At 39.1% G+C, this 26,038-nt stretch overlaps 1 protein-coding gene and 1 long non-coding RNA gene across 4 annotated transcripts in view; both read left to right on the top strand.

Annotated features, from left to right (window-relative positions):
* The window catches only part of LOC103147176 (sodium-driven chloride bicarbonate exchanger-like), a 36,441-nt gene extending 13,518 nt beyond the window's left edge, over positions 1 to 22,923 (top strand). For 2 of the 3 annotated variants that reach the window (XM_007565394.2, XM_016678189.1), the window contains 25 exons: positions 1,349 to 1,430; positions 6,792 to 6,935; positions 7,209 to 7,347; positions 7,441 to 7,601; positions 8,577 to 8,765; positions 9,646 to 9,734; positions 9,987 to 10,144; positions 10,232 to 10,319; positions 12,229 to 12,375; positions 12,876 to 12,976; positions 14,784 to 14,958; positions 15,465 to 15,598; positions 15,752 to 15,997; positions 16,265 to 16,370; positions 16,535 to 16,696; positions 18,915 to 19,028; positions 19,482 to 19,643; positions 19,721 to 19,972; positions 20,769 to 20,837; positions 20,918 to 21,091; positions 21,163 to 21,285; positions 21,367 to 21,431; positions 21,543 to 21,656; positions 21,911 to 21,948; positions 22,766 to 22,923. In XM_007565394.2, coding sequence (XP_007565456.1) covers positions 1,349 to 1,430; positions 6,792 to 6,935; positions 7,209 to 7,347; positions 7,441 to 7,601; positions 8,577 to 8,765; positions 9,646 to 9,734; positions 9,987 to 10,144; positions 10,232 to 10,319; positions 12,229 to 12,375; positions 12,876 to 12,976; positions 14,784 to 14,958; positions 15,465 to 15,598; positions 15,752 to 15,997; positions 16,265 to 16,370; positions 16,535 to 16,696; positions 18,915 to 19,028; positions 19,482 to 19,643; positions 19,721 to 19,972; positions 20,769 to 20,837; positions 20,918 to 21,091; positions 21,163 to 21,285; positions 21,367 to 21,431; positions 21,543 to 21,656; positions 21,911 to 21,923 — 3,207 coding nt within the window. In that variant the 3' untranslated portion in view covers positions 21,924 to 21,948; positions 22,766 to 22,923. The remainder of the gene's footprint in view (positions 1 to 1,348; positions 1,431 to 6,791; positions 6,936 to 7,208; positions 7,348 to 7,440; positions 7,602 to 8,576; positions 8,766 to 9,645; positions 9,735 to 9,986; positions 10,145 to 10,231; positions 10,320 to 12,228; positions 12,376 to 12,875; positions 12,977 to 14,783; positions 14,959 to 15,464; positions 15,599 to 15,751; positions 15,998 to 16,264; positions 16,371 to 16,534; positions 16,697 to 18,914; positions 19,029 to 19,481; positions 19,644 to 19,720; positions 19,973 to 20,768; positions 20,838 to 20,917; positions 21,092 to 21,162; positions 21,286 to 21,366; positions 21,432 to 21,542; positions 21,657 to 21,910; positions 21,949 to 22,765) is intronic. The other variant, XM_007565396.2, reaches the window with a different exon arrangement.
* Positions 22,924 to 25,003: 2,080 nt separating this feature from the next.
* Positions 25,004 to 26,004, top strand: LOC107837787 (uncharacterized). The gene is made up of 2 exons (XR_001663832.1): positions 25,004 to 25,698; positions 25,975 to 26,004. It is a non-coding gene; the product is annotated as an uncharacterized LOC107837787 (long non-coding RNA).
* Positions 26,005 to 26,038: the final 34 nt, after the last annotated feature.

Below are 26,038 nucleotides of genomic sequence, written 5' to 3' on the forward strand. Positions count from 1 at the left end.
ATCGAGGTACTCGAATCATTCGAGGAATCGTTTCAGCCCTAAACCTTATAAGCTTGTATTAAAGCAGAAAGTACGGCGGCCACCGTAAAAAAGGCTTACAGTATCAATTATGCCGCATGAACTGATCAGTAGATTATTGCGAGGGAACGCAAAACCTTTTGCGAGGGGACGCAAAAGTATTGCGAGGGAACGCAAAAGAAAAAAATTCCCCATGTCCCCTGGGGGGCTCCGTACTGACATGACTACAACTGCATACAAATTATTCTGGATTCTTCCACATTTCTGTCTAAACAAATAAACAGAAAACACAGTGAAAACACATATCAAGCTAACCTGTCAGATGGGATACTTCTGTTTTTCATAGCCCTCTCCCCGCCTTTTTTTTAAAATCATAACATTAATCAGTAAAATTAAGATTAGAAATAGAGTTTAAATGCTTTATGGTCACAATTATTTTAGAAAGGGAAAGAAAATCTGAACTTAATGGTTAGCTCTCAAAATGGTGTAGGTTCAATTGCACAGTTAGTCGTACAATTTCCACCTGTGCTTCAGACATTCTGGACGTGGTGTTTAAATTTAGACCAAACTGAACTTTTGACATCTGAGGAAAACTTCAGCGCTAATAAAACGTCACATTTCAAAATGACACTTTTTGAAGCTTTAGACCATTGTCACTCTGTATATTTGCAAAGGAAGTACAGAGCGGAGGCGGTGCATCACCAATAATCTTCCTATGCGAAACACTTGCAGAGACGGGAACATATGAAACATTTCCAGTCAGTGTAATTGGCTGAGATGAGAGACTCCTATACCTTCCACCTCCATTTACTGTAATAATAACTTAATAATGTAAATAATAATTAGCTTTTCTGTATATAAACTCCCAAGGAAACGTTGCAAGAATTTAACTTGCACATTCTGTTTTTAAAGCGTCCGTCTACAACATGTCTATTCTGGTACTTCGAATATGAGCGTGACTCCTTCCATATCACGGCTGGTTGTCCCTTGTTGTCGTGGCAACCATGAATGTAAGCTTTATGTTGCAGGTAGTCTGGGTGGGTTGGGCCGAGTCAGCCGGTGTGTGTAGGTGTGCGTGCGTGTGTGCGTGTGTGTGTGTGTGTGTGTGTGTAGGTGGTTTTATGTAACCACCTTAAGCATCTTGTTGAAAATGTTTATTTTACTTGAATGAAGAAGTAAATGCTTCTCTAAAGTATTTTTTTTTTATTTTTTTTTTGGGAGAAGTGCTACACATCACTTCATCCCGCATATAAACACTAACGCATTAGGTGTTGCATTACTAATATGATTCATATGCTGAGTAATAACTTAGAATTTGTGTCTCCTGTAGAGGACTGATGAGGAGGCGGTGTTGGACCGCGGGGGAACACGTTCTATGCTCAACACCAATTTTGAGAAGGAAGAACTTGAAGGTAACTGCCTTACATGATGCTTCTTGTAACAAGGTTTCCCAAATATATTTGTTTGGTAATTATTAAAAGGCGATTGAAAAATAACAACTAGCAATAAAAGTTTGAAATGATATTGAACAAAAGATTTACCCTGGACTTTATAGACTTCTCAGAAGTGAATAGGAGAGCACAATTATCATTTTAATTACTATTTTTAATCATAAAGAGAGTGGGGGAAAGTTTTTGCCTCCTTACAGATTTCTTCAATTTTTTTCAGATCTTAAGACTTAAACTTGTGACATTGAGTTTCTGCAAATGTGCTGTAATGAATATTTTTGCTTCTAACGCAGCAACTGACGTCAAAGTGTACGCCAAAAATAAATCAGCTTACAGCCGTCATAATTACTACTATGTGTCACTATTGGCTTAAAATAGGATCACTGATATATTTTCAAAACAGACTATTAAAAGCCTATAAAGGAGCTTCTGTTTGTCTAGTTAAAGCCCCTCATAAATCGTTGTGAAAAAAGTATTTGGTTCGTTCGTGTGTGTGTGTGTGTGTGTGTGTGTGTGTGTGTGTGTGTTTTATCACACGTTTCAGATAACAAATTTTAAAATCAAGCAAAGAAACTGAATAAACACGTGCACTGATGAATCATCCAGGTCTTATCAAGAGTCAGAACATCTTCAGCACTGCAGACCTCACTTATAATTCAACAGTAAAGCCAAACGGCTTCACAGCACTGCATTAAATTATGATTTATTGTTTTGTGTGTGAAAAGCATGAAGTGTTCTTCTAAAACTGTTTTTTTTGAAAAAGCATAACAGATAATGTGACAAACATTATCGTCACACTGAGAAATGTTCTCTGTGAAGTTCTTTATCTGAATGCTGAGCGGTGCAGCCCCATGCTGTTTCTAACACTCTGGTTGGGATGTTACAATGAAATCCAGCTCATGTAACAGATGATGCATCATGCTGGGTTTAGAAAAACATGGAGTAAAATAGGTTTCATTTATTCCTGTCCTGGTTTGAAAAGTCCAAAAATGGTTATTTTTGGCCTCGATTAATTGGTTCCGAAACCAAAAAAGCACTAAAATTATTCTGTCTTTGTTTCTACACAGGTTGAAAGTTTTTTTTTAATGAATTTAATTCAGGTTTGATTGATCTAAGTCAGTGTTTCTCAAACTTTTTCAGGCTGAGGACTAGGGCTGTGTAATTTTATCGATTCTATGATATTTATTGATATTTTCTTCCTCAGAAATGATTGATTTTTCATCCACGAGTATCAATACATTAAATCCTACTTATGTGTTAAGATGCAGTTAGTTAGCGCAGGGTGCTGCTATGTTCACCGCCTCTGTCGTCATCACATCACACTCAGCACAGCCACATGCCTGTGGCAAAGGAACTCACCCTGAGAAACTTTCCACTGGTACTTTGTTTTTAACGAAAGCCTGAAGATAACCTTTGCTAAGCTAACTGTAGCACTGCACTTTGTATGTAAACAAATAAATGGTTGTTTGCATGCAGTCCTCGTAGGCCAGTAGGGGCACCGCAGACCCCCAGTGGACGGGGGACCACGGTTTGAGAAAGACTGGTTGAAGTGTATTACATTTTAAAACTAAACTTTAAAAACCTGTAAAGTAGCCCTTTAGTTTGGCAACGACAGGAGAAGATAAAGCAGAAAGCTTTTGCGTCATTAGCAGCTAATGGTTAGCAAGTTGCAGTATTCTCATCTTTCACCGTTTTTCTTCAGCTTATTTCTGATGGCCTAGTTGTCTAGTTTGATGATTTAAGACTCCAATAATATCATCTACTAGCTGAATTTCCTTTTATGATGAATATTCAGTTGAATTGAACTGAATCACTCTTTTACTCTTCAATATGAACATTCTTCATATCCTTTAATTTGACTGAGTTTCCATAAAATCAATTGGATGTCATACATTTCTAGATTTTTAATTAAGACTGTTGAAAACGTTGTGTCTTCATCTTAAGTGGTTGTAATCAAACCACAAACTACCGTGTAAACTGAAGCTTTGATGGACAAAAAGCTGCTTAGGTAGGGAATGGGGGGACAAAAAGGAAGAGACAAAAAAAGGAAACATCATATGACATCAGCAGTTGGTCATGCCTGGAAGAGGGAAGCTATTTTTATAAAGCCCACCACACACAAGTCTTGACTCACTGACATACAAAACCCTCCCATCATGTCTCCTTCCTCTACATCACTTCTGATCTGGTTCATAACTACGCGGTTAGGAAAATTTGCTGCACACACAGTGACTTTCCAACCTCTTCCTATTGCTTCCCACATGCATAATTTACTGAGCGCTAAGAGTAGTTTGCTCTGGACAGGTCCATCTACTGTAAGACATGCGCTGACAGCATCAAGCCTGTCCAAGTGACAAATATATTTTGACATAGTACATAATCTCGTTTAACCTCTATTTCTGCCTTCCTGTTGGTTTCTGGAGTCCCTTGAGATTGTGAGGTAACTGTGCTCAAGCAAGTAGAGATACAGTTTCACCCTGGAAAGTAATCCATCAGGCATATTCTTTATTAAACAAGTCTTTGAATTCAGCATCATTTTTGAGAGAATAGCTGCAAGTTTTTATAATTTATTCTTGCTTAAAGCTCAGAAGGAAACCTTTTTGCATTCTGAGCCAGTAATAAAACAAGAAGGTGGGGCAGCTTGTAAAATCTGGGTCAGATAAACTCTAAACCTGTGCTTGCGGTGCTTTGCACTCAGTAATACCGTGTTACACTGTCTCATCACTTATTTAACGCAAACTAAGCCACTCTTGCTGTTTTGGTGGAAATTATTAGACTCAGACGGTGATCAAATATCTTAACTAGCTGGCCGTCATCAGTTGCTGCTGTCGAGCTTGCACAGTGCATTTGGCTTTTCTGCATTTTATTACAGTTCAACTAGAGCTGCACTGATCCGATATTAATATCTTTATTGGTTCTAGATCGGATGTTGCACTTTCTGAACCATTTCAAAGATTTAGTGCAGTTTATTTTTACATGTTTGATCAAAGTCGTCAACCTCTTGTTATCAGCTTCAATTTCTTTATTACTTATTTTCTATTGACTGCTATACTCCTAATTGCACTGATTGAACAAATTAAAGTTGTGTTGTATTTTCATGCTTGACCAAGCTTGGTATATTGTAGTGGCACAAAGTTATCAAATAAATTTGCAATTAATTTGTCTGTGTTAAAAAAAACAATAAATGTTTTAAGTCAATTCAGCTCCATGATCCTGTATCGGATCCATATCGGTTGATACTAAACATCCAATATTGGATAACGGTATCAGAAGTGAAAAAGAGTGGATCCCTAAACCACAAATTTCACTGGATTATATGCAATAAACTGAAAAGTGCAACTAAAGTGATGCATATTTTTAAAATGACGTCTAAAAGTACCTCAAAGTATAGTGCAGAAGGTAATGTTTAGTGCCCTTGTTTTTGTCCAGACAGCCGAGGGCCATCAGGGAGAAATAAATGGTGGCCCCCGTTGCTCGACCGCAATAAAAGAAGAGAGTCAGCTCAGATTCTCTTCACGCTCACCCTGTGGATGCAAGCTCATGTGTGTTTCTCCACATAGACATGAGAACGAGGCTGTAATCCTCGCACTGTGCCTTGTCCTTTCAAAGTACAACATTCATTATCTGTATTATACCAAAATGAAAATGACTCCAATTACGGTGGTAATCTTCAAAATCAATTTCATTCTCTTGAAAGGGGACAGGAGGCTTTCATTACGAGCACAGCAGGCCTGAAGGCAGCCGTTCTCTCCTTTAATTGAGGCTTCATGGCTGCTTGCTAGATGACATGGCATCTACGGAAAGACATTACTACATTATTCAGAGCCTGTTTTTCTTTCTTTGCATCTTTCCAATCACTTTTTTCTTCCACCTTTAAGCTATGAACGTGCCTTAAATAGATTTTTTTATTTATATCAGAGTACCGGATGTACATTCAGTGTCAAGTCTTGGGAATCCTGAGAGGCATAGACATGAACAACTTCAAGGTTTCAGAAAAGTATGAAAGATAAAAAACATTTACAGTAATAAATGATATAATAGGCTTGTTTTTTGTACAGTAAAGTTAAGCCTGTCGCAATAAGCAATCAGTCAATTATTCGGATGATAAATGAAAATGATCTTGATAATGTCCCTTCAGATGATTCATGGTAGTTTTGTTTTCAGAAACTTCTTAATCTATTTTATTGATGATTTTGGTTGTGTGTATTTTTTTAAAATTCTGTTTTATTTATAATATTTGGTTGTCGTGTTTTGCTTTGGATATTTAAGATATCTTCCAGTTGAAGTGTTCTTTAAAAATACAAGTTTTAATAGTATTTGAGAGGGCAAAAATGAATTATTCTACTACCATCATTATACTAATAAAACAACAACAATATCATTTATCACAATAATTTCTGGGGCAATTTATCATCTAGCAAAATGTATCATCACAGTCATAGTAAAATACATTAAGGCTTGAAAACTAAAGTGGTATTTTATAGTAAAGTGGCACATAGTACAGCCAACAGTTCAGTTGACTCATGGGAATGTTGGACCCTCACTTATTCTTGTACAAATTGACTTTGTTTCGCTGTTTTGTTTTTCCAGTGAAGCCAAATTTTGTTTGGCTGCCAAAAATTCACACACTTTTCCTGAGAAATTATTCACTGTCTGTTGAAACTGGAGCAGATTGACAGCAATTTCACACGCTGAATATGGGTGAGAAGCATGACAGGCAACACATTGCTCAAGTTACAAATCGTGGCGGCCACAATCTGCAGATTGCGCTTCCATTAAGGAAAAGGCCAACAAAATGTGCATAATGGTTAGACAATTTTCAGTCCAGAAATGACCTCTGACCTCTTTGTCCAATCAAAAAAATAATTGATATCCTACTTTTGTTTTGAAAAACGGACTTTTATTTTGAAGCTTAACTATAGAGTGCACCAATGTTACTGCTACATGCTACTAAGAGAGGCTATGTAGTTTTTAACAATATGGACTTTTAATTAGGTAAGCATAAACTCAGAGTGGGATTTGATAATATTGTAAAGATTGTTTGGAATTTATGTCAAATAACTTACATTTTGTAGTATTTTCTTTCCAATTTTTTCTAAAAGGTGATCATTTAAATTATTTTAACATTTAATAATCACTGTTTTTTCTATGGTTATCTTTCTAGTTCCTCTATATTGTATCTACTTTTCAAGGGAATATTATGGTTAAAATGAGCTAGCCTCCAACGCTAACCTAACATGTTGATCAAAGCTAAAGGGGAGAAAAAGAAGTTATGAATCTATATCAAAATGTTATAACTTCTGAGATTGGTCATCTTGGTTTCAGGTCACCGCACTCTCTACATTGGAGTCCACGTCCCCTTGGGTCGGAGGTCGCACCGTCGACACCGTCACCATGGACACAGACACAGGAAGAGGTCCAAGGAGAGGGACTCCACAGGGGAAGACGGGCGAGAATCCCCCTCATATAGTAAGTGATAGTGACGTGTAGAGCTGAACTTCAGAAACGCTGGGAACTCAAAGCTATTTAAATGGAAATCTTTGTAATCTTTATGTTCAAATAACTTATTGTGTCTTTGTAGCAACTTTCCGTCAGTATGCTGTGCTTCTTTAAGCCAGCTTCTTTAGCTTTAGCTCTTTGAATGTGGTACCTCAAATGTCCATCCTCCAAGGAAATACTGGTGAAATCCTTTTTTTGTTTGTTTTTCTTTCATTTTTTTTTCCATCAACTTCTGCCGCATAGACACTCCAGCTCAGAGGGTGCAGTTCCTTCTGGGCACAGAGGATGGCGACGAAGAGCACATCCCTCACGCCCTGTTCACTGAGATGGACGAAATCTGCCTCAGGGAGGGCGAGGACGCCGAATGGAAAGAGACGGCTAGGTGAATTTCTTTTATCCGCTTTCTGTCTGTCTGAAAATAGGTGGAAAGAGATTTTTTTTTAAGCATTATTCAACTCTTTGAACTTGTTTCCAGGTGGCTGAAGTTCGAAGAGGATGTTGAAGACGGCGGCGAACGGTGGAGTAAGCCCTACGTGGCCACCCTGTCTCTGCACAGCCTGTTTGAGCTGCGGAGCTGCATCATGAACGGCATCGTGATGCTGGACATGCGGGCCAACTCACTGGAGGAGATCGCAGGTGAGCGCCGCAGGCGAACCAGGCAGCTTTGTCTCATTCCTCATCGCTCTTGAACTTTTTCACATTTTATCAGAACCACAAATTACACCGTGTTTAATTTCGATACGGCCGAAAAACCGCCTCAAAAATTTTTATCAAAAAACTTGAATTTGTCGAAATTGGTGTGTTTCCAATAAGCAAAAATTATTTTCATAATTCCAATTTGCAGAATTTTATCCAGCTATTGATCCCTCAGCACTGAGCTAAAAATACAATATCTAAGATGAAAGCACATCCATGTGTCAGAATGGTCTAGTCAAAGTCCAAACCTAAAATTTGATTGAGAATATGAGGCAACACTTAAACGCTGATGTTCACAGACTTGATCCATTCAAATCAGAGATTTAAGTATTTTGCGGCAAAAATGGGGAAAAGTGGAGTTTGACAGAACATTTAGAATATTTAGAATCATAGAACACAAATACTTATTTTTATTTGTAAAGCGTATATAGTTAGTAATTCATTGCATTTGTCTTTCACATAAAATACCAACTAAATACAATGTTACAAGTGGAGTTAATGGTGTCTTTGCTGCAGCTACATGTCAGTAGGGTTTCACTTTTGTTGCTCCTATTTTCTTTTTCCCCCATGCATTAACTCTGTTGATATAAGAATGATCTTACTTTTCAGTCAGAATGACCTAAATAAAATCAAAGCAGGAGACATCACGGAGCTGCCGGTGTGTTTTTGAGGTCATTGTGGGGAGAGAATATTTATCTGCGCCGCTGCAGAAATCGCCTAAACAAAACCTGATCCGGCACAATTAAATCACCCACAGTGGGTCAGTTTTTTTTTTTTTCTTTGTTTGCTATTTTTTTGGGCATGATCAGCTTAGCGTCGCTGGCTGATCATGCAGAGCCAGGGGAAGCAGTTTTATAACTGACCATAATTTATTTATTTTTCTTGCGTAATGTGTGCTTTTCTTTTATCCGTCAGATATGGTCTTGGATCAGCACGAGGGGTCCGGCTCTCTGGGTCCGGATGCCCGGAAGAGGATCCGTGAGGCCCTGCTCAAGCAGCACCATCACCAAAACCACAAGAAGCTGGCCAACCGCATCCCCATCGTACGCTCCTTCGCTGACATTGGCAAGAAGCAGTCCGAGCCTCATTCCATGGACAAGAACGGTAAACACGCACACGCACGCACACACACATACACGGAGCTGTCGATAGTCAAATACCTGTTTTTATATTTATTGTCACACTTTTCGCCACATGTCAATTGTGAGTTCATTGCAAATTTTTCGCAAAAATGGTCAAAAACATTGGGTTTAAGTGACTAACTCCCACCTGCAGGTGGCAGTACTTCTTACTTTTGCTACATTGTTGCCTCAGCCTTACTAAATGTCAAGTTGCATTATGGGATCGATGTGGCAAGTAACAAAAAGTCTTGTTGTGTGGTTAATATTTCTAAATTAACAACACAAAACCTGTGAAATCCTGGATGTGAAAAGATGTTCTTTATGATTTATCAGCTGCAGAGAAAGCTGTTTATTAATATTTTAACAGTTTAATAGGTTTTATCCATACGTTCTGGCACAACCAGCCCTTGAGAAGATTCATGAAGTTTATTTGGCCCAAAATGAAAATGAGTGTGACCCGCCTTGTAGCTAGAATCAGGTCTGCTGGGCATCTTATTGCAGGAATTATTTATTTGACAAAACTATTACTCACAACATGGAGGCAACGCTGATGCATGTTTTAAGTCTACAATGTTCCTTAGGCCACTGACATCCACACTAAAGTGCTAGAAGCTTAGTTTGATTTTATAAAAAACTCAAAACCTACTACAAGTTGTAACTCAGTATTTATCAGATGGTTTAACAATAAAACATAAATATTGGGCTTTCTCACTAGTTTTCACCAATAAAGATCCAGCAACAGCGAGGGCAAAACGTACTCGCCTTCCAGAGGCTGTAACTGTAGCGCGCCGTTTCCCAGTGGTGTCTCTGTTTGGGAAAGCAGTTCTTGTGAAAGCTGATATTATTTTCCTGCTCTCCGATAGGCCAAACGGTCTCACCGCAGTCCCAGCCGTCCAACAACGAGGCCAAACAGGACGTCAGTCGAGAAAACAGTGCTGTGGACTTCAGTAAGGTGAGCAGGCAGAACAACTACTGCTCTTCTTGTTTGTCTTTGGCCGGTGAGAGCCGAACACATAACAAGCTGTGTGTTTAACCAGTCTGGGGTTACGTGTGTGAAATGGTCACCAGCAGCTTCTCACAAAGGTAACCTGACTGGCGTCAAATGGCATCAGACAGTGTTTTCTTTAGCCATGCCATTCAGATTCTACCTTAATTCTATGTTTGTTTACAGAATGCCTGATCCGTTTGCCTCTATCTGTCACAGATTGACCTCCATTTCATGAAGAAGATCCCTCCTGGAGCGGAGGCGTCCAATGTGCTGGTTGGGGAGCTGGAGTTCCTGGACCGCCCAGTGGTGGCCTTTGTCCGCTTGTCTCCAGCTGTGCTGCTCAACGGCCTTACCGAAGTTCCCATCACCACCAGGTGATCGACTGAAAGTCCTGCAGTTTGGTTTCTCTTCTAGACGCCGTTTTTCATGTCAGGTCTGAACGTGTTGCTTTTGTTGCACAGGTTCTTGTTCATCCTCCTGGGACCTCTGGGTAAAGGTCCCCAGTATCATGAAATTGGGCGATCTATTGCTACCCTGATGACTGATGAGGTGAGGCATCGCCAAAAACAAACTGAAATCTATTTAGAATAAAATGTATTTATGTTTTATTATTCTCAACAAAGCGTTTTGTAGCAGCTGTGTAGTCAAGACCCAAACAGCAGCTTATAAGCTATATTTTATAGTTTATAAGCAATAAAGAAATATTTTTTCATTTTAAACAAACTTGTAATAATGAGTAGAAAGTCATAATTCTACCTGTTTTAATAGGGGTATAGCAATAAATCCAGATTGCCAGATGCTATGAGAATAAAGACACAATATGAGAAAAACATATTACCAGAAAAAAGTCATAATAAATTAGAATAAGATTATATATTAGGAGAATAAAGTAATAATTTTTTGAAAATTCCTCCTCCACAAAAAGATAAAATAAAGAATGTTGAGCATTTTTTGAAGTTATGCCTTGGTATCAGTTTTAGAAATTATGAAATACTTCATCTTTTAACATCATCATCCAGTTATTAAGGGCCTTGAAATGTTTGTGCCAACAGAAGAATCTTGGACTGTATGACCCGACAGATCTTGATAACTCACTAGAAGCGTTGCACTCATTAAAACAGCTTTGTACTGGTACTGCTAATATTATGACTTTATTCCCATAATTTAAATTAAAAATCTTATTCTGGATTTTTTAGATGATGAGTAGCTACTTCATTGTAGTTACTCATCATTGTCTGTGCCAAATGGGTTTTTTGTGTTGACAGTTGACCCATAATAAAAATAAAAATACTTTACAGATGTTAACCTACAGAACATAGTGATTAGCTTTTTGTGTGTGTGGACAATAGTTTTCTGTATTCTGTACATTCTTATATGATGAATAATGAAAGTGGGGTATCATTTGAATTGAACTGAGTCTGACATTTTCAGTGGCCTATAGAAATTATGACGGGTTAGTAGTAGGGGTGTAGCAATAAATCCAGATTTCCAGATGAGATAATAAACAATGTTAATCGTGAGAATGTGATGAGAAAAAAACTTTTGCAATATTGGGGAAAACAAATGGCATAACAGTTTCACAGATCACAAACTGTACTTTAAGGAATCGAGATCACACACTGCATCACCTGCTGTGATTCATCCTAAAGGTGTCCCACAGGGATGTGGCAGGACCCTGTGGAGTCCAGTCAAGTTCTCAGTTATTCATGTCTTCATGTGGATGGCTTTGCTCTCTGGTGGACAGTCGTCTTACTGTCAGGAAGGGTTTGTCCCCAAACTGTTGTCGCCAAATTGTCTTGGTATGCTGCGGCATTAAGGATTATTTCACTGGAACTAAGAAGCCCAGTCCAAATCCTGGAGAACAGCCCCACGCCATAATCCCCTCTAGTCTGCATCAAGCTTTACTCTTGACACAACACAGTCAGATAAGTGTCGTTCCCCTGGCAACTGCCAAACCCTGATGCCTTCATCCGATTGCCAGATGGAGAGGCGTGATTTGGCTCCTCCACTCCGATCCCATCCAGTGGCGGCATGCTCTGCACCACTGCATCCAGCGCTTTGCATTGATTCTACTCGGTGATACAGCCGGCCTTCCATGGAAACCCATTACATGAAGCTTTCTGTGTACTGTTAGTGTGCAAATAAAGTTTGGATGGTCTGAAGCTCTTAACTGCAGAAAGTTGGTGACCTCTACTCTCGTTCCCTCGGCATCCTGTGACCCCACTTTAGGATTTTGCATGGCCTTCCACTGTCTGCCATAGTTGCTGTTGTAATTGCTTCCACTAACAGATGATAGTGGAATATTTAGTAGGGAGAAAAATTAGACCTATTTTATGTAATCTTGTGTGGATGAAACTGTGTAGATATAAAGCTTGGATTTTGTTTTGATCAGGTCATATGTAATTGCGAAGCTCATTTTCACATTAACGAAAATACATATTTAATGTCAAAAATACAGATTTTCCATGATGTCGCCTATAAGGCCAAAGACAGGAGTGACCTGGTGGCAGGAATTGACGAGTTTTTGGATCAGGTGACCGTGTTGCCCCCCGGCGAGTGGGACCCCTCCATCAGAATAGAGCCGCCGAAGAATGTTCCCTCTCAGGTAAATACAAAATGTAGCAATCTTGGATTCTTCTTTTAGCATCTTGCAGTCTGCTTTCAGGATGAAGTTGATAGAATGGCAGCTACTTTGAACATCTCCCAATTGTCTACTCTTTTCTGTGTGGTTAAAACTCTTTTGAGACCTCTTTAAATTGCTTATCAGACTCAAAAACAGTGACAGTCTTCTTTCTGAAACAGTCAGGGTCACAACAAACTAAACGTCTCTTAACGCTCTCATCATTTGTACATGATGTGAAAATTTTAGACTGTCAGAAACATAATTTTTCTATCTTGTAGTTATTTGTTAAAAGCAAAAAATCTGTATTGAACGTTAAACACCCCTGTAGGACACTGAGCACTTTTTCTTTTTAACTGCAGCCTTTATATGTCCAGTTGAAATGCCCTGCTGTGCCTGTTTGTGTTTGTCATAGGGCAAATTAGGCTGCACTTTAAAGCTGGCATATACCCAGCGTTTGATTGACAGTGATGTTTACCATACAGGAAAAGCGAAAGATCCCCCCCGTTCCCAACGGAGTGACGGATCTTGGAGAGTCTGAGGAGCACGGAGGACATGGTGGCCCTGAGCTCCAGCGTACGGGGAGGTGAGCGCCGGAGACCAACGGAATAATTTACCGTTTAGACTCTGTCACTTCTTAAAGCTATTCTCTGTGCCTGTCTTCCTGTCGCCTATTAGCTGCTTCGCTGCTCCCAAACTGTTAATTTAGCTTGTCTAGTATGCAGACTATCCTACTGGGGGAATGTCATTCTTCACTGCTCAAAACAGAGGTTGTTTTAATATCACTTCATTGCATATTGGTTGCCGTTTATTAGACCATAAAGAAAAAACGTTCCTTTTAGACGTTGACGGATTTCAGAGTTGTAGCATTTTTCTCCAGATGAAGCCATATGTTTGTTTTTGTTTTCAGTTGTCTTTGCATTAAATTCACACTCATCATTTGAAACTATCCAGACATTCTTCAAAATAAAAGGCCTCTTAAGTTTTCCACCTAGAATAGTAAAGGGGTAAATCATGTAGAAAAAAATAACAAACTCTTTGATTATGGGCAACTAAAATCTATCATCCAGTCCAAATTGAACATTAAACAAATAAACACTGAACTTCCTCTGGTAGTTCTAGTACCATTAACCCTCAACCCCCAAAGTTACTCAGAAAAACTCATATAAAACCTTCAGAAGTAGATCTAGTGTCTAATGTCATGTCGGTAAATGAGACGTTGATCCATTTACTGTCACAGATTTTAGGCTTTGGAGTAAATTTTGTGCGCTTGCACACATTTTGCTTCTATGATTGAACCTTAAGCTCAGTCTTGTTGGTCAGCCACCGCCGTTTCCGCCACGCTCTTGGGACTCACATAAGCATAGCAGCCCACCCAATGTTGTCACGGCAACCTGCTCCGACAGTACCTCACCGTTGCAGTTTGATGCAACACAGTTGTCAGAGGCAAACCCAGCATGGGGTCACTTTGCAACTCCAGCTTTGTTTACCGATGTTTAATTTGGTGAATCAACTGAAAGTGGGAGAGCTAGTGTTTGGCTACGGCCACCTGCCATGAGCTAACATGTTTACCAGCCGCTACTGCTCACCTGATAGAGCAAGAAATGGTAGAACTCATTGATCAAGACAGTTTGTAGTAATGGTATGTTGTGACACTCTTTAGCAGGCAAGATAATGGAGTTTTGTTGGTGTGTGGTTGATTTAACTCTATTAAAGGGATGGATAGGCTATTGGTACATGCTTTTTCATTACTATAAATTTACAAATTTCTATAAATGGGGGGGAAAAAAACTACTTTTTGGCAACTTTGCAGCAAACATAATTAGAATCAATATTGTCCCAATTGCTGCTGATTTTAATAATTGTGTCATAAACAGGTATATGAGGATTTACAACAGTCTGAAATCTCAAAAAAAAAAACCAAAAAAACAAAAAACATAACCATAATTTTCTGAATGGAGCCAGATCACTTTCTTTCAAAGAGCCTAGAATAACTAATTTCACCTTTAGTTGATTCATTTTAAGGATGCAAACTATCTGCTCGTGACTCCCACACTCAGCTCCTTCAGACTAGCCATTAGCAATTAGCAAACACCTGGTGGAGCTGCACATTAGCCAAACTCATTATGTGAGCTACTTCTCAGTACAACGCTGGTAGAAACCTAGTTAAAGGGTTATAAGAGGAGAGATGTTGTGATGACTTCCTGAAGGCAGCATTTCAGAAAGAGCAGGAGTTTTTAAAGAGACAGAGGCCCAATTCCAAAGCATCAAATTACAAATTCAAATTGCCTTTAAGTGCAAACTGTCTCCTTTACCACTAAAGGAATTTAAATGGTACTATGTGCCTGGAAAATGCACAATGCTACCCCTTTAACATGGCTGTGTCACTGCAGGATATTTGGTGGAATGATCTTGGACATCAAGCGAAAAGCCCCTCACTACCTTTCAGACTACACAGACGCCATCAGCCTCCAGTGTCTGGCCTCCTTCCTCTTCCTGTACTGCGCCTGCATGTCACCTGTTATTACCTTTGGAGGACTCCTGGGCGAAGCCACAGAGGGCCGCGTGGTAAGTTTCCAGTTCCAAAGTCTATAAATGAGAGACGCACCAATCAGAGATTTACAATCTACAGCGTCTGCAGCCACCATGAGCAGACATCATTTATTATTTATGTTTTACAAAATATAACCTTTTTTTTACTGACAAATCACTGATTTGATCCCTTCATGTTCTTGTATAATTTGTGAAAATAAATAAAATTTTTACTCATTTTAGGAGGTGAAACTATATAGAAAATTACAATACGGCAGCAAAGTTACAGCATGTTCAGAAAGATGAGTGGAAGGAAAATATTTGCTAGGAAAAGGTGCATCAGACTTTATTGACCAAGTCATAATCATCAAAATGATTAAAATGAGTAACAAAAATGTGAAACTTTTTCCCAATATCCAATATGTTTTTTAGCTGTCCTTAACATGTTTGTACATGCCATGTAATGAAAAATAACAGTCCCTTCAAACCTCTAAGGTTTGGTGTCACTAAGTTAATCAGAACTCTGGATTCGGTTCTTCCAGAGTGCCATCGAGTCTCTGTTTGGGGCTTCAATGACCGGGATAGCCTACTCTCTGTTTGCCGGTCAGCCCCTCACCATCCTGGGCAGCACTGGGCCCGTCCTCGTCTTTGAGAAGATCCTTTTCAAGTTTTGCAAGTAGGCTTCTTCTTTTTCTACCCCTTTGTTTCCATCAGTCCTCGTTTCTTTCTCTTTTGTTCTTCCTTCCTTCACTTCATTTGGTAAAACACTGTATGTTAGCTTCTGCCAGTTCTGGTGCTTTATTCTTGTGTGTGTGTGTGCGCGCTTCAGGGAATATGGCCTGTCCTACCTCTCCCTGAGGACCTGCATTGGGCTGTGGACGGCCTTCTTCTGCCTGCTGCTGGTGGCCACAGATGCCAGCTCGCTTGTCTGCTACATCACTCGCTTCACCGAAGAGGCTTTCGCCGCACTAATCTGCATCATCTTCATCTACGAGGCCCTGGAGAAGCTGATTCACTTGGGGGTGCACTATCCGGTCAACAAACACAACGACCTGCAGAAGCTCACCCAGTACTGGCAAGTGTCTCTGTCCTGTAGGTTGCAAAGCAGAAAGCACATGATCCCAGTAATCTTCAGTTCTAAATCTTTACAAAGAGATTACATATGTAATCTGCAGAGTGTACTTAGCTCAGCATTTTTGGCCAAAACATGCTAAAGTACCGCAGCTATGTCTTGGTTTAGTGGTAAAGGAGACAGTTTGTGGTTGATGCTTTACTAGTAAATGGAGATTTTAATGTGAGAAAAGGACTTTTTAAAGCGTATTGATTATTTTATCTCAAACAGGTGTAGCTGTGTTGAGCCTAGGGACCCGAGCAATGAGACCCTGCAATTTTGGGATGAGAGGAACATTACAGTCTCCCAGGTCAACTGGACCTCACTGGAGGTCAAGGTAAAGAACCCATTTATTTATACAAGAATGTCTCCACTGAGCCAAATGCTGTTTCACATCCCTGTAAATCGTTTTCCTCAACAACTGTCTTCCTCGTCTCTTTGCCCTTTGATTATTACCACACCCATCATCATCATCATCTCCGTTCACACCGGGGCCAGTAGGAGTGTGAGGTGTTACATGGGGAGTTTCAGGGGCCCGCCTGTGGCCACCATGGCCCCTACATCCCAGACGTCCTCTTCTGGTGTGTGGTGCTCTTCTTCACCACAGTCTTCATGTCGGCCTTCCTGAAGGAGTTCAAGTTCAGCCGCTACTTCCCCACCAAGGTGCGCAAACTGACAATCATTTTATATTTTTTGTTAATTTTGAGTTGAGTTTTAGTCTCTGTGTCTTAGACAGTATGCCACAGACATACAAAATGTAACAAATGCAATTTTGCTCCCCAGTTGAACCGAGTCTACCGGACTATAAGGTGTAAAAACACCCACAGTTAAGTCTGAGGTCTTGTAAATGCAAAAGAACAGTATGTGATGGCCAGATCTTTAAGAAATGTTTAATAAAAACCAGAAATTTCAACTCATCATTTAATATATGCTACTGGTTTAAAATATTGTTTGATGAGATTTCAGAGCAGAATGCTAGTAAAACAGCAGACAAGGACTATTTTGGCTATTTTATCTGAAGATAATCACACATACATTTGGGGATCCTCAGGGCTCTATTTTCGAGCCACTTTTATATTTCCCCTCAACATTAAATCAAGATTAAGTTAACTTATTGTCCATTACTAAGTAAAAGTACAGTTTAACATATATTATATAGACTTATTATACATCTAGTGAAATATGTCAAGCATTTGTATCTTGCAATAGTGAATTTTAGAGAATAAAAAACAATTTTGTGTCTCAGAAAATTACAATATTAGGTCAATTTTAAAAAATTAAACACGTTTAATTTTTCTGAGAAATGTGTTAATTTCTGTGCCATCTGCTGTCACTCATCTTCCTCTCAACAATAATCCGTAGATTTTCTCAGGCCTGTTTGCTAACTCTTCAACCACAGTAATGTCATGTTCAGTGAACCAGATTTTAGTCTCTTTGGCAGTTTGGGTACCAAGCCCTTTGGGAAAATGAAATCTGCCTTGTCAGCAGAAAGAAGCATGAAGACTTCAGAACACCTGATGGACCAGAACCAGCAGATGAAATCAAATCATCCAGCAAAATGGATTCTGTGCAACTCCAATCTTTGTCTAAACTCTTGAACTTTGGTTTGCAAATAAAATGCAAACTTTACTTCCATCTGGAAAATAGGCTACTCTCACCATCGTTTTAAAATATCAATTCTCTGCTCACACAACGGACCTTTTTAAGGGCCTGCCAGCTGCAGAATGAAACCAACTTCACTAATTTATAATCCTCCATTTAGTTTTGAAATCTTCATAATACAGAAACTGCCTGACGCATCATTAGCATACACTGCCATCTACTGGCTGACTGGGGGCACAGCGAGAGCGCTGCAGTCTGTGTGGCCATTCTATGCCAAGTTTCTATGGGTTGTCATTGAGATGACACACAGCAGCGTAACGTGTGGGGTGATGTTGGCTCACTACAGCATGTTGTTTGATCGCCACCTTGTGGTGATGAACGTTACATTGCAGTAACACTGCAGATAGAATACTGAACGCTTATTGATGGCTTTCTGTATATTTATGCTGCAACATCGGATTTTCTTGAATGTCACTCTTTTGATTTAAAAGAACTATTCTTTTTCTTGCTCTTTATTTTTTGCTAGTCTTGCTTGTTTTGTTTCTCTTACTAGAAAATTAAGAAATTGAAAAAATTCCAGAACTTCAGTACTATACTATTAATAGTTAAAAATCAGTGGAACAAATCTGATAGAATGATATTATTAAATAATTTTTTTCCTTAGTTTTCAGCTGAGAACTGCGATGGCATATTTCGACCATAGAAGTAAAAGGAATACATTTTTGCCAAAAACCTCAGAATCTCAGAAATTAAAAAAAAGAAAAAAACATTTAAAAATTTGAGTTTGAAAAGGCAATTTTTTGCTAGGAAAAAAAATACATATTTTGACATTCATTTCATGAATTTTCTTGATCACTGAAAAGTTTTGAGGTTGAAAAGTTGCTGGAAAATATTTTTTGGCCTTTGGAAATGTTCAACTTTTGGAAGTCAGTTTTTTTTATTTTATTTTAATACTATTATTTTTAGAAATTTCAGAGATTAATGTGAACATTTCTGAATTTTTTTGAGTAAATTTTCAACTTTTTAAAGTCATAAATTTCCGATATTTTTGTAGAAAATTTCTGAGATCAATCTCAAAATTTAAAAGTTTTTTGGCGGAATATTTACTCTTTGTTTTTCTACATACAACGGCCCTGATACACGGTCATAGACAACACATGGGTAACCTGAATAAACACTCTTTTTGGAGGTGTTCTTGAATGGTACTCTTTGTACATGTTTCTGTTTGAATTCAACATGGACTTTGTCTAAAGGATCTGTGTGTCTTTGTTCTGTCCAGGTCAGGTCTATCATCAGCGACTTTGCAGTCTTTATCACTATCCTCACTATGGTCCTTGTTGATTATGCCATAGGAATCCCATCGCCTAAATTACAAGTTCCCAACAAGTTCAAAGTAAGCCACCATGACAGCCTTGTGTGTGAAAAAGTAAAGTAACATACAGCGCAAAAACACAAAATCTTACCATCATCTTTGTTCACTTTCAAGTGCAAATTTCTCAGTACACTTTAAACTGGACAAAACTAACTTACAAATTACTTTCAGCAAGACGTAAGAGCTTGTTTTAAGTCAGTAATAAGTCCTTAATATTGATTTAAAAAGTAGTAGTTCCACTGGCAGATTATTTCATTTATAACATGCGGAAAAGGCCGTTATAAGTGAAATAATTTACCAATTGACTTAAAACAAGCTCCTACGTTAAAAAGAAACCAGATTCTTTCACTAAACTATATTTTGAAGTATTATACATGCAAGTTCCATAGAAAAGTAATATTATTTGAACGTTTATGAATAAAATCTTTATATATCTCATTACTTAAGAAAAATGTCCCGTTTTACTCCTGGTAGCCAACTAGAGACGATCGGGGCTGGGTCATAAACCCGGTTGGACCCAACCCGTGGTGGACCACCATCGTCACCTTTGTCCCCGCTCTGCTCTGCACCATCCTCATCTTCATGGACCAGCAGATCACAGCGGTGATTATCAACAGGAAGGAGCACAAGCTGAAGGTTTGCATAAGTTCGCTTCTCTTTGCCGCGTGATGCCTCATCCGGCGCTGAAAGTCTGTCCCTGTCGGCCCCTGCAGAAAGGCTGTGGCTACCACCTGGACCTGTTTGTGGTGGGGGTGATGCTGGGCGTGTGCTCGGTGATGGGCCTGCCGTGGTTCGTGGCGGCCACCGTGCTCTCCATCTCCCATGTGAACAGCCTGAAGCTGGAGTCGGAGTGCTCGGCTCCCGGAGAGCAGCCCAAGTTCCTGGGCATCCGCGAGCAGCGCTTCACCGGCCTCATGATCTTCACCCTCATGGGCTGCTCCGTCTTCATGACCTCTGTGCTAAAGGTCAGAGGAAACCCTCACAAAGTATTTACTCAGCTCACGTCAAAAAGCACTCAAAAATGCTGGTAGATTTGCACAGAAAACCTGAGAAATTCAGTTTTGAAATTAAACATCCAGATTTTTAGAGTTTTACACATTTCTTTCGTCTATTTCAGAAAGGTAATATGTTAATTAGTCTTAAATACATTAATGATAGTCTTCAATATGGTCATGCCAGGACTATTTAATCTCTAAATGTAGTTTGTTTTTCTCGTGGGACTTTTCTGTCAGGCAAACATTTGAGTCACACTCCGAACATCTTCATTGCGTTCTGTGGTTATTAGCTGCTAATATGCTCTTGTTAGCTAGCTAACTTTTTTGCATCTATTATTAAGTGCAAATTAGCCCCAGTTGGATAAAAAGCATCACTGACCTGCATGATGCTACATTCATTCTGTTAAAAAAAACAGCAACTTGGCACTACTATATAATATATGCAATTTTATTTTGTACATTTTAGTTGGTTTAGGTCTTAAATTTTATTCATAATGGTCTTAAAAAGTCTTAAATTTGTGTTGGGACCCCTGCAGACAGCACAAAGTAGGCTAAAATATATCAAAGCATAACAATTTTAAACCACTTCACTTTTGAACCAGTGATGTACATTAAAGTCGAAGCACTTTGAACTGCCTTGTTGCTGACAATATGCTATATAAATAAAATGATCTTACCTTACCATTATCAAGTGGAACAAAGCTATCGCTAAATTATCATAGCTCTAAGTGTTGTGATCCTGACCTTTCTCCTGGTCTCTCCTCAGTTCATCCCCATGCCCGTCCTCTACGGCGTCTTTCTGTACATGGGAGCGTCTTCCCTCAGAGGCATCCAGGTGAGCCTGCACAGAGTCCCCCAAGGGCCAGAACTAATCCAGTAAACACTCATTTATAAGTCTTGCTTGTATCTTCGAAGTTCTTCGATCGCTTGAAGCTGTTCGGCATGCCAGCCAAACATCAGCCTGACTTCATCTACCTTCGACACGTGCCGCTGAGGAAGGTCCACCTCTTCACCATCATCCAGCTCAGCTGCTTAATCCTGCTGTGGGTCATCAAGACCTCCAGGGCGGCCATCGTTTTTCCCATGATGGTAACCTGACTCTGTGTCGGTGCTTGTGCCGTCTTCGCCTGCCCGGTATCTTCATCTTGCTGTTTCTCCAGGTCTTGGCGCTGGTATTTATTCGCAAGTTGCTGGATTTCATCTTCACCAAGAGAGAGCTGAGCTGGCTGGATGATCTGATGCCAGAGTGGAAGAAGAAGAAGCTGGAGGATGCAGCACAAGAGGTAAGGTAGAGGAGCACGGCATCGAATGTTGGATGCGTCACAGTTTGCTGCAGGTTTTCTCTGTTTCGTCTCTTCCTGCAGGAGGAACACAGTATTATCGCAGAGGAGGAAGGGATTGTTCAAGTCCCACTAGAGGGGCACTACAGGTGAGTGTTTTCCACCTTTAGTTAAGCTTTGAGTGTTGATATTTTATCAGAATATGAAATAAAAAAAGCAAACAAATTAAATTTCTTAAGACTGAAACTGTGTGTTTGAAGGAGTGACCCAGCCACGGTGAACATCACCGATGAAATGTCTAAGGGATCTTTCGGGAACGTGTGGAAGGGCGTCAATCCCGCTGAGAACACGAAAAAGGAAGTGGGATTGAAAAGGTACGCTGCTAATTCCCAACACTTCACATGTGTAACGTACTGCATAAGCATTTCTGCTATTGATGCTAAATCTGAATGCTTTTCTTCTGGAAAGACCTCCATCATAAGTGGCAGGTGTTTGTGACTCAACTGCTATTTTTCCAGTAAAAAATAAAGATGTGTATTTCAGAGCAGCTGTGCCCTTGCAGATTTCCCACTGCGTAGACTAACGTAGTTTGTCCTGCCTGCTTCTCTTGCTCCATCCCGCCCCTAAGCTCCCCTTCCTAACCTCTCAGAAGCCAATACCCCAAAGGTAAGCTGTTCCCAGCAGTCCCCGTCGCCGTGCAGAGTCTCACTTTGTGTTGCATGCTGGAAGCGACAGTCTGTAGCACGGGTGTCTGACTCCAGTCCTCCAGAGCCACGTTACTGCTTCAGCGAACCTGAATTTAAATTTTTAGCTCATTAGCAGAACTCAACTGCATCCTGAAGAGGCAACTCAGTCATTTGACTCAGATGTGCTAACTAGGGAGACAAATAAAAGCTGCAGGACTAAAATTTGACACCCCTGCTAGAGTGTCTCGATTTGGTTAACTCTGGTATGAAGTGACTAGTGACTCCGTTGAACAGTTCATGTCATCAGGTTGTGCATGTTAGTTTAACATTTTCAATTAATTGATAAAAAAAAATCACACTCCGTCAACATTTTGTTCCGTTACAACCACATCAGGACTTTAACAGGGACCTGTAACTTTTATAACCTGCTTAGAGTCGCAAATGTTAAAAAAGACATCTTATAAACGTAGCTCTATATCTGCATCAGGAAATTTGCAGTATAAAAGAACCACCATTTTAAATCTATTTTTGAGGGTTTAAAATAAAGCTAAACATAAAATTTTGCAAAAAGAATTAATATTTTTTTTCTAAGTGTTTGAAGATTGTCGTTGTAACGTGATTACGTTTAATCTGTACAAATGAAACCAAAAAGCAATATTTATAACTAAACAGAAACTTAATATTCAGTCAGACGTATTTGCATGTTTTGTTGCATGTTCCCTAACAACCATTTGTCTTCGCATCATTCTAAGATTACATTTGCTTTAAATGTTTCTTTTTTCTTTCTTCCTCTGAAGTTACGCCAGAAGCGGTGAAAAGCGACACAAGCGGAGGAGGCATGACAAGAGTCTGGACAGGGAGACGAGTTTGTGATGACACATGCTGGCGACGCCACTGTGCTGTCAGTCAGTAAATACAAATAAAAGAGAAAAAAAAACAGAAAAAAAAAAACAAATATACCGTGCCACACTCAGCCACCTATGTACTGTGCTACACTGTGTTTTTAGTCATGTAAGTCTGTGTGCGAGTTCAGAAGAAAGAAATATTTTGTTGGAAACCATAAGCAACATAAGAAAACTCACCGAGTTAGACACCAAGTTAGGCAAACAGAAGGAAGAACCAACACTGGACTTAATTTGATCCGCATTCAGACCAGCAATGGGTGCGGGAATGATCAGTTAGTGAACAGCTAGCATGTTGCAGAGGGTGTACATGTGGCATTACTAGCAGAATGACAGTATCTGTTCAAACTAAGTTGTCAAGCACTTTAACACTCTATAGCTGCAGAAGGAGGCTTTTGGTAAATGTTTGTAAGACATTGCTCCACTATTGGCTGCTCTTATGCCTTTTCGTCACAAATGTGCACAAAACTTTACTGACATTCCGCTAATGTAAAAAAAACAAAAAAAAACAAACACAATTTCGCTATTTCCATTAAATAAGAAAAACAATTGAAATCCCACACGAATAAGTTGGCTCATTAAAAAACATGCTACGCCATCATCTTCCTACCACTTCCTATCATTTTCTTTGTTTACTAGCATTTGGTTATTGATCACATGACTCGTGTGATGCACCCTAAGGTGCAGTTTTACCACCATAACCTAATGCAAAACTTTATTGGAAAACGTGATTTCTTTTTTTAAGTCATGCTTTTTGGCAAATTGTTTTTCCTAATTCCAATTGGCGCAACTATATGCTCAATGGAAACACAGCTACTGTTTCAAATACATTTATTGCTACTTTGGCTTTGAATGATACCCAGAAGAAATCTTTTGTATTTGTTTGGCAATTGTAAACAACCTGAATACTTTTGCAGTGATTCAAACCTGGAACCACTGCCGGATGTGGGGATGATATCAAATCAAATCAATAACCATTGCTTGAAAATCAGTAGGATTTAGATGTCAAATGATCCAAATAAATAGATAGAAATAGAAACTAATTACACTATATTTTTCTGCATTTTGTACTTTCAAGCTCTAAATGAGGCTGTACAGCACTGTTTGTGTGAAAGATTTCATCACAAATGCAAAAAAAAAAAAAACTTCTACTACAACTTTCACCAAAGTTTTATATGCAGTGGATTTTGATCCCGCTCCGAATTTAAACTTTTAGGGACCTTCTGATACAGTTTTCAAAACCAGAGTATGTCATCGAACTGCAGCCACTGGATACGGATGTTTTGTTTTTTTTGTTTTTTTTTAAGTCATTTTGTGATAATCTGTTACAATCGCTGACGTGGTTCAGGTTATAAAACATTGAAAACCTCTGTTTTCCCACTTGAATCCTTCCTACTCTGCATGCGGATCAAATTACATCCAAATCTTTCCTGTCTTGGTGCCTAACTTGGTGTGGACCATTAAGTGTAATGGTGACACAGTACCAGCAACAGAGTGAAGCCAGAATTATGACTCCAACAATATCTTAGTCAATAAGCCAATTCCTGACAGATTTTAAATGATTTTTAACATTTTCTTTCTTCGTATTTTGTATGTTTTTTATATTTTTTTCCAACAAAAAAAAAAACAACAACAACTGTAAGTTGTCTCTTTAAAACACCTGCCACAGCAAGTGCAAATGGATTTCACGTGGAGCAATGAATGCTGCTGCAGAATTTCGCACCTTAGAATAGTGACTGATTAGATGTCTGCCAGGTACTCCAACTCACACGAACCCAAGAGCGCTGGCTATGTAACTTTCTGAAAGTAAACATTTTCTATATACTATAATGTAAATCTAAATGTCTATGTGTCAGTGGCTGTGTTCACCTTTGATGTTGCACATATAAATGTTTCTCCTTCAGTCGAGCGTTTCCTCTGTTTACCTCCTGAGAAATGTCCATTTTAGCCTTCTTACTAAGAATGAACTGAGAAGATTGATGCCTCTGATTGGTCAATTCCCTCCTTTGCCAATTCATACCTACATGCTACTACAAACATGATTTGTAGCCAAGTTTATTTTTTTTTGTTAAATTATAGAAATAATTCAATAAATGCTCAATCTTATGTACAACTTAATTTATTAATTTAAAAATCTTTTTTATGGTACCCTATTTCTGTTTCTTTCTTTAGTTGATTTTTATGATCCTAAAAGCCTGATAACTCGAAATAATGTTCCGTTGATGGACATAAAACCATTTTTTCCCTCCTATGTGTAGCAGACTGTAAATCACAGATATTGTCTTTAAATTGTCAAAGTTGATGTGATCTGAGAAGTTTCTCAGTTCTACTTGACAAACTGCTAAACAACAAAAACTACAAATGGAAATGGAGCAAAGTGAACACAAAGCTAAAGCTAGCAACACATTAGCTTTCTAATGATGGCTCAGCTTAAGAGTAGCTAATATGTCCAAAAGGTATGAATTGACGAAGGGAAAAAAAGACCTGCGCACCTCCACCTCTTACATCGTTGCAAAAACCCAAAGCTAAAGTTAAAGTTACTGGGAGGTTGACTTGGTTGACAAAGACTGGAAATGTGGAAACTGTTTATCTGGTCTGACTCAAGTGTAACACCTAATGCTGATATGCAATTTATATCGTTTCTGATTTATCCCACAAACTCTATATTTCAACAAAAGTCCTTGGTAGCATTAGCATTTCATTTACTGATGAAATGTAAGAACCATATCAGTCTTTCAAATTACTCTTCCAAATCAGGAAAGTCAAATCCCTTGTTTCCCTTCTGCGGTTGGCGCAAAACATCTCCACTTCATATCGGAAAACGTTGGGTTTTCCAAAATACACGGCAAAATAAACATAAAGCAAAAGCTAGTGGCAGGTTGGCTAGGCAGGCTAGGCTAAGCACAAAGATTGTAAATGACCCAGCTGAAGCGAAAAAGCACTTTATACCTTGTTTCATTCCAGAAACTTCATACAATGTACTTTGTGCAAAACTGGTATTAAATTGGTCCTTTCAAGTATTAGCATTTATTCAAACTATACAAGAGTCTGTGTGAATGGTCTCATGGAAAACAGTTCCTTTTCGTACCCCCCAAAAAAATCAGGTGTGAAATGTTCAAAACTATAACACGGCAAAATAAACATAAAGCTAAAGCTAGTGGCAGGTTG

The sequence above is a fragment of the Poecilia formosa genome, unplaced genomic scaffold (assembly GCF_000485575.1).
Source record: "Poecilia formosa unplaced genomic scaffold, Poecilia_formosa-5.1.2 Scaffold175, whole genome shotgun sequence".
NCBI classification, from domain to species: Eukaryota; Metazoa; Chordata; class Actinopteri; order Cyprinodontiformes; family Poeciliidae; genus Poecilia; species Poecilia formosa.